Consider the following 7,890-nt stretch of genomic DNA (forward strand, 5'->3'; position numbering starts at 1 on the left):
TTTAAATGTTTTCTTCTATTGCAGTTATCTATTACAACATTGCCAAAAGCAATAATTTAAGGAAGAGGTGCTTGCTCTGAGACACTGCTGTTTTCTCTAAAAGCCAGAGAGATTTAACTGCCTATTCTTATCCAGAACCGCTACAAAACCCCCAAATCTTCTTGCATGTCTTTATTTCGGTCGGCACGGATAGGTCACCCTGTGCCCCCTTCACTGAAAAACAGAAGTGATTTGAATGGGTTTTCCTCTCCTTTCTGATCTCAGAGAATGTGCCACCTCCATGAAATATTGCCAGTTTGTAAAGCTCTTCGGGGGTACATAGGAATGGGGACGCCTGTTTCTTTAGTGAATGCAAAACCATCATCCTCTCCTGCTGCTCCGGCGCGTGTTTAACACTCACAGATCTACTCACAAAGTGCTGCATTTCCCCACAACCGCCGCGAGACATTTGTTGTCTAAAGAGTTTCTCCTCCGGGGCCGTTTGCAGAAGGGCTGAAGCAGCAGCAGCTGCGGCTTTTGCACCGAAGGGGAGAAGATCCCCAGTGCAGCCGGGCGAGCGGGATGCGCGCCGCGGGCGCTGCGGGATGCCGGGGGCTGAGGGCGCCGCTCGCAGGGAAGCGCCCAGACGCGGGCGGGGAAGGAAGCCCCCCAATCCACGCCCCAGCGGCTCCCGGCGGGGAGAGGCGGCTGCCCCGCCTGGGCTGATCACGAAGCCGCGGCCGCACGGAGCAGTGGGTCGGGGGGCGCCTGAGCAGGGAGACCCGATGCCGCCAATAGGAGCTGGCTCACTATGTGGCAGCGGGCAGGCCGGGCTCCTGCTTCTGCGTGGCTCGTTATTTGGCAGCACCCGTCACTGACCTCCCCGGGCTCAGCCCCGGCGGCGGCGGCTCCTCCATGGCGGCGGCGGCAGCAGGGAGCAGCTCGGCGACGTCTCTCATGCATGCACCGAGGGCGGCATGGCAGCAGCAGGCCCCTGTCTGCAGCCCAGCGCGGAGCAGCGTTGGGGGCGGTGTCTCTACCCGGCTGCGGGGATCCGGCCGCGAAGAGCCGCCCGCGCGGCCGCCATCTTGCAAACAGTCTCAGGGGGCAGAAGCCGGGAGCAGCGCTACGGCGCGCGGCGAGGGACAAGAGAAACCACAGGCGCTCGCGCCTCCCCTTGCGAGAGAAGCGGGGGCGGGGCGGCGTTAGACCTGTCACTAGCCTCTGCCAAAGGACCTCCTGCGTCCCTAGGGCTGGGGGCACGGAGCGGGGGGAGATGATGATGTCATTGAGTAATACATTGTTCTTTGTTTGTTTTTCCTGACCCACACTCTACGCCTAACCTCCCCCCTCGGGTCCCAGCTTTGGCAAGCAGGGCCACACCAGGGGGCTAGTGGGGAAATTTGCCCTAAGTCCCACAGGGGCCCCCACAGGAATATAGTATTCTATAGGATTGCAACTTTTTTTTATGGAAGAGGCCCTTGAAATTGCTTTGCCTCAGGTGCCCTGAATCCTTTGGGCAGCCCTGCTGGCAAGGGGGTGAGGCACGCACGCTGCAGCTCTGGGTCAGGAGCTGGGGGACACTCTCAGGTCTGCTATTTGCAAAGGACGTTTCTAGCTCTCCCTGTTACAGAGAAAAGCCTGAAACCTGAACCCTGAGATTGAAAAGCCAGAAGTCAAATAAAACAAACCTGCCCTTCATTACTTTGTAAAATCTCATGATTTTTCAGCCAATCTTAAGATTTTTTGGGGGGAAGGGTCTGACTTATTTTTAACAACAGTAGAGATGGTGATACTGAATTAATACAAAGGACATAGTGATAGCATACTTTCATTTAAGAAAGACAGTGGATGCTGGGAACGTTAACTAAGCTCTCTCCCCATGCTTTGGGAGGCAGGGATAGGAATCACTCAATGAGTTGTCCAGGAACAAACACATGAAGTGACCCTGAAAACTACTGTTCTAGTGGCCTTGGTGGAGATGGGGGTGTTGCTTTTTAAAACAGCTTTTGGCTGTCAGAGAATTTTACAGTAGGCTGGCTAAGCACACATGCACTTCAAGGACCACCTCCCACCAGGTTTGGTAGATGGTATCAGCCCTTCCCCACTTCTGTAGAAATCCCTGGTCCATAGAGTGTAGTCAAATGGATAGGATGGCAGAGGAGAAGAGGGAGGTGTATAGTTTGACAGGCATGGAGCAGTCACCTAATTCTCTCTCTTCAGGTGACAGATTTTCTTGTGCACTGCCCTCAGCAAAACTATCCTCTGCGGGCTCAATCCCTGCAATGGGTGTGTGGGATTTTCATTTCGGAAATCTGGTCACTTTAAAGCCCGCTGCAGAATTATCCACCAGTTTCGAACAAAAACTGAAGTAGAACCACACGATCCATTTGCAACTACAGATGGAAGGAAAAATGCAATTTCCTGAACTGGAACTTGGCTGGAATACATAGGTTAACACCCTTAACATTTAGAGAATTATGAGATGGTTCATCACTCTGAGTGGTCAAGCCTTCATTTTTACATGTAACTGTAATGAAAGCAGAGCAGCGCCCCCTAGCACTGATTTAGAAAGAGTGCTACATATTGTATCGCCATCTCCACTTTCTGTACCAAGGATAATATCAGTGTGGTACAGGTATATGTTATATTTCTTTGTAGGATGAAATACAAAAAATAAGGGATTAGAATCGGAGCCATCGTCTGTTTTATGTCAAGATCCTCCATGAAAGTAACCATACACCTGATGTGCAAATCTATTTATGATCCTACAAATATTGCACCAGACTCTACAACAGGTTCTTAGTTGATATAAAATTATTGACATGTTCCTGTGAGTCAAAGGAATATCTCGGCATGTTTAAAATACTTGACGTGTTAATCACAGTTAAGCAGTATACTATTTTTAGTAAGAATTTTTCTGTGTTGTATTAAAATTGATTTGGAACATTAATAATCCAGAAGATATTGCCAATATAAATGTATCAGCTTTGTTAAATAGCCAATGCCAAATGTGTGGAGCCGGATCAATGGTTTTATGCAGACTTGCATTTATCATTATTATTATTTCTGTGCAAGTTGTGTACTTTCTGAAGTAAAATGATACAGTTAACAAAAGCAGTACTGAAGTGAATGAGTGTGAAAGATTCTCTGGCTCAAATATATAAATCTGGAAACAAAAAACAGTTTCAAAAGCCAGGTGTCTGTCACGTAACAACTCAAATTTATGTCTTTAACAAAACCCAAAGCACAGAAAAGCAAAGAAATTGACATTATAAATCTGACCCTATTTACCCAATAAATAAGTACCTTATTTTTATCCAGTATATAGAAATGCATATACTCTAAATGAAAGTATAGGTCTCTCCCACATTGCTTGCTTCACAAGCTATACTATTTTTTCAGTATATACATTTGATTGCTGCAGATAGCAAGGACTAGATGTTGTGTGACAAACATCGTAGCTATATATAAACTGTTGGAATTTTTGTGAAGTGTATTGTGGTATCATTGTCTGATACCATCTCCTCGGGTATTTTTTGTCTGGCAAAGATGTGGTTATGCTTAGCAGTCATTGTGGAAGTTTGAGTTTCTCAGCAAGCACCATAATAGTCTACTAGAATCACGCTGATTTTATTATCTAGTGTAAAATTTCTGATGCCTTTTGCCATGGAGATGATATCATGTTGTGACTATGCTTGTGGGAGGCCTGCAGAGGATATACTACTGCATAAGCTGAGTGATCAAGTAAACTGAGATCTCACACTCAACTTGAGTGATTATATTTCTCTGTTTGTCTGAGATGGACATAGGGGACAGACAAAGCCCCTGGCACAGAGGAGAAGGGAGAAATGGGGATGCACACAGAGTCCCTTGCATGAGGGAGGAGGTGGGGTTTCCAGAGAGTACCTTAAATAGAGGGGGATAGGAGGGTGGCCTAAAGGGAACTTAGGGTGTGTGGGGGGAATGCAGGGAACCCCTGGTGTGTGCAATGTTCTTGGTGTCCTCCACGCAAGGTGTGTGACCTATTGGATATTCTCTTTTAGCTCAAGCAGTAAAGGCATGGAGTTCCTTGAATTTTATTCACATACAGGTGGCCATTAAGTATATCAACACTCTGCCATGATATGTAGCATAGTTGGTGACCTAAAGATCTATGTAGTTAATGAAATCTATAGATAGGTTAGGCTTCACATTTAATTTTTGTTTGCTTGCTTTTAAAAAACAAGGTTTTGCAGAACCTAATATGAATAAGATTATATTAATGACTTTTTTCAATACAAATATTCTCTCCTTTTAATTAACAATGTGCCCCCTGCTAGTTTGTGATTCCAGACACAACATATGATTGTACTAATGTATGAGGGCCAACAAGTAAAACTGACCACTGTTGGCAGAAGGAAGTGCAAAAAGGAAACAGCATAGAGAACAGTAAATTAGATTTTTAATCTCTCTCAATTTACTCAGGTAACGTATTCTTTGCACTATTGCCAGCCTCAAGCATTCAAAAATAATGAGTTAGCGCCCCCCCCCCCCACCAAATCGTGACTGGCTTAAAAATCATGATTTAAAAAAAATACTAAATTTAAGGTTTTTATTTGCCTTCTTGTTTGAGCTTTTAGGGTGCATTTACTTCATGTTTTCAACTTTTCTCTGCAACTATGAGGGATAGAAACTTATCTTAACAAATGTGGAGATTCTCATGCAATCTCTTCATTCCAGGAATTGGGGCTTTAAGAAATACACCAAAATTGTGGGACTCAGATGAAATTGCAAGAGTTGGCAACACTGTCTTAGTAACAAAAGTAGGGACATAGTTGTAGAATAGCTATTTGAATTTCTACCTTGAGTGCTCTTTTAAATCCTTTATATTAAGGGCATATAGGGTCAGTTCTCCCCATTCCCCCATCACACACATCAGCTAGGCCTACATGTCTATGGTTCTATCTAATAAAATACATTATCCAGAAGTGTTTGCTCTATCTACAACAAATACTAATAAAGAAACAGTTAAAAAAGAAAAAATATATATGTCCAGCAACTAGATGGCTATAAGTAATATCAAAGAATACCTTTATTAGACTTCTTCAGTTGAACATGGTCATAGGTTCAAACATTTATTTCATTTTCCGTGTCAGTTATTCACAGGAAGGTAAGACTTATATCTCAACTAAATGCACTTACCGCAGACTAATGTCAGGCTTTATCTCATGAACATTTCATGTATGCATTGAAAAACATTTTTTCAGGAAAATAAGAGTGACCATGGGTTTAGTTATCTTCGACTCAACTATTATTAGAGAGTCACAATAAATAAGTTTTAAAAAACTGGAAACAAAGTAAATTAAACAAACTCCTACCTTCATTAGGCACTAGAAAGCACTGAAGTGCAAAATCTAGTTAAGAATGCTGAAGAATGGATTTGCATATTTCCTTGGTCAGAGATTAAAACAGCTCTTCTATGATCCAGTGGAGTAGTACAGGATATATGATACCTGTGCCTGAGAACTAGTAAACCTCATCTGTCAGTAGTTATCTGTTATATAGATCTTTATCTTGTCCCAGAGTCCAAACAGGGAACCAAGACAAATTTCCATGTGAAAACTAGTGAATTCTCCCATCTATGGTTATGTTTTTTTCATAGTAGTTATAGTTCAATAATAGCACAACAGACGATTTCTTTTTAAGAAATAAACCTCGATCTGCAGCATGGAATAATTATAATGTAATGTGTGAATCTCTGTGGGAAATTAAGGCATCATCTTGTATACACGTCTGCTCAATCAGCTGTTAGCCCTGTGATTCATTCACTGCAGCAGCCTTTCTAATAGCTGCTAGAGCTAGACATTGCTCAGCTGCAGCATTCAACAGCTGTGCTATAATAGGAGCCAGTCAACTTGACATTTCTGGCTAAACACTGTCAGCCTACATTCTGCATATCAGATCATGCTGGTCTTTGGTGCCATTAAGTCATCTCTATTATAGGAGCATTTGTTAGTAATAGTAACATGAGGTCAGAAACATTCTTAGGATTATTGCCCTGCCACTTCAACTGGATAAGGTATTCTTTTCTACTTCCTGTACTAAATAGTGATTGTGCAGGGTTGCTGATGCCATTAATATGCCTGCATGACCCACGTAGGAGGCATGTGAATTTTGGTGGTGGGTGAAGTGGCACGATCTTAATGGGCAAAACTCTGGCCCTGGGCCCATTGCCTGTACAGTAAAACATTGCTAGCTATTCTGCTTTGGGTATCATCATCCTGACATGGCAGGATAGGATTCCACACATAGGACCAAGTTCATTGCACTGTTTTTTGCTCCATTTTGCAGCAGCAATGTATTCATTGCAGTGATTGCCTGTTTACACATCCTCTGGATCTCAGCATTAGAGCATATTGAATTTTGGCCTACCCTGCCCCTTTATCTGACTGAAACCATATCTTCTGTAGGCATGGCCTATGTCTAGTTGTGTTGAATGTGTCTACCTGATTACACAGTTCTGTGAATACAATTGCAGGATTCTCTCTGACATCCTATGACATGGTCTCCTGCAGTCTGAACACCCGGGGTTTTCTGAACCCTCCCTTTTTCCAGGACTTCAGATGGTTGCAGAGATAACCTTCAGAATGTGAACCATGTGTAACCAGTGCAGTGCTATCTATTTGAGCAAGCTCCAGAAGAGTTGTGAACACCCCCTATTCATCTCAATGGAGTGCTGATTATGAAGCATAACTGTGATTTAGGTACAACTTTGTTAACTGTTTCACAGATGATCAGTGCAAGCCAGAAAGGAGAGGGAGGGTCATATTGTGAAGATCATCAGAATCTGTTTTGTGTGACATCTCCATTTTTACATCTCATGTGATTAGAGAGTGGACCTCGGTTTGCATGTGCAACTTTATTTCTTTTGCACAAAGCTTGAGAAAATACCACTACTTTCCCTCCATCAACCCATTTGACCTGTACCTACTTAAGAAATGGAACCTAAATCATAACGAGTGCATTCAGAGTACAAACAAAAAGTGGGCAGGTGTGAGAAGTATGGAGACACAACAATGAATGCCATATATGGCTTGTATTCAGCCATAAATAATTTTTAAAAGGGAAAATTTGTTCAAGTTTTGCTAATCAAGATACCTCCACTATAGTAGTTTATTGTTGTAGAGTGAGTGTTGGAATTTGGAAATAAAATTTAGTTCTTTGATGATCATCTCATTGAAATTATATCATAAATAAAAACAACAGCTTTAAATAGCTATTAATCTACAAACAAAAATAAAAAACTGACATGGAAATAGTTCTAGCTGAGGGGTAAGTCTATGATCAATTTGAAAAGAATTGAGTGGATAAGCTATATGTGGCTGAAAAATATCACATTGGAACATGCTCAGATGACATCTGCTATCATGTCCATGTATATGAAATCCATATGAAAGTTCATCTCAGTCTAAGGTTGTTTTATGTAGTTTGTGTAGTCACTCTTAGACATGGAAAGAGAAGAATAGCAGGCCAAGAATTACCTTCACTCTTTCAGGTGTGTAAGAGATACTCAGCATAATTTGGGACACAGCACTGCCAGCTAAAGGGTGTTGAATCCTTAACGCTGAGGTTTGCAGAAGAAAGTTACACAGGTGCTTTGATAAGTATTTGGCAGACGTCACAATGCAGACTCCTAAAAGTCTGTCACACTTGAGAGCTAATTGTACATTATGTAGAAACGAGTGGAAGATAATCAGAATAAGGCACCCAACTTTATTGTTCATCTTATGGTTCTACAATTAGCATTGCCTACTGTAGCTCGGCTATATGTAATGTTTGCGTTACTGTTTGACAATGTTTTCTTTGACACAAAAGCCAAAGAGGTTTTTTAAAGCTGATATTAATGAGCCTACTTTTCATAGCTATATT

General features: G+C 42.5%; 1 protein-coding gene across 6 annotated transcripts in view; it reads right to left on the reverse strand.

Moving 5' to 3' along the window:
- Positions 1–3,016, reverse strand: part of MAP3K4 (mitogen-activated protein kinase kinase kinase 4) — a 166,345-nt gene extending 163,329 nt beyond the window's left edge. The window contains exon 1 of one of the 6 annotated variants that reach the window (XR_007773825.1): positions 859–3,016. Coding sequence is in view for 5 of the 6 variants with exons in the window: in XM_050949014.1 (XP_050804971.1) it covers positions 859–938 (80 nt within the window). In the remaining variant the exon portion in view is untranslated. The remainder of the gene's footprint in view (positions 1–858) is intronic. The other 5 variants (XM_050949014.1, XM_050949017.1, XM_050949015.1 and 2 more) reach the window with 5 other exon arrangements.
- Positions 3,017–7,890: the final 4,874 nt, after the last annotated feature.

This window comes from Gopherus flavomarginatus, chromosome 4, assembly GCF_025201925.1.
Source record: "Gopherus flavomarginatus isolate rGopFla2 chromosome 4, rGopFla2.mat.asm, whole genome shotgun sequence".
Taxonomy (NCBI): Eukaryota; Metazoa; Chordata; order Testudines; family Testudinidae; genus Gopherus; species Gopherus flavomarginatus.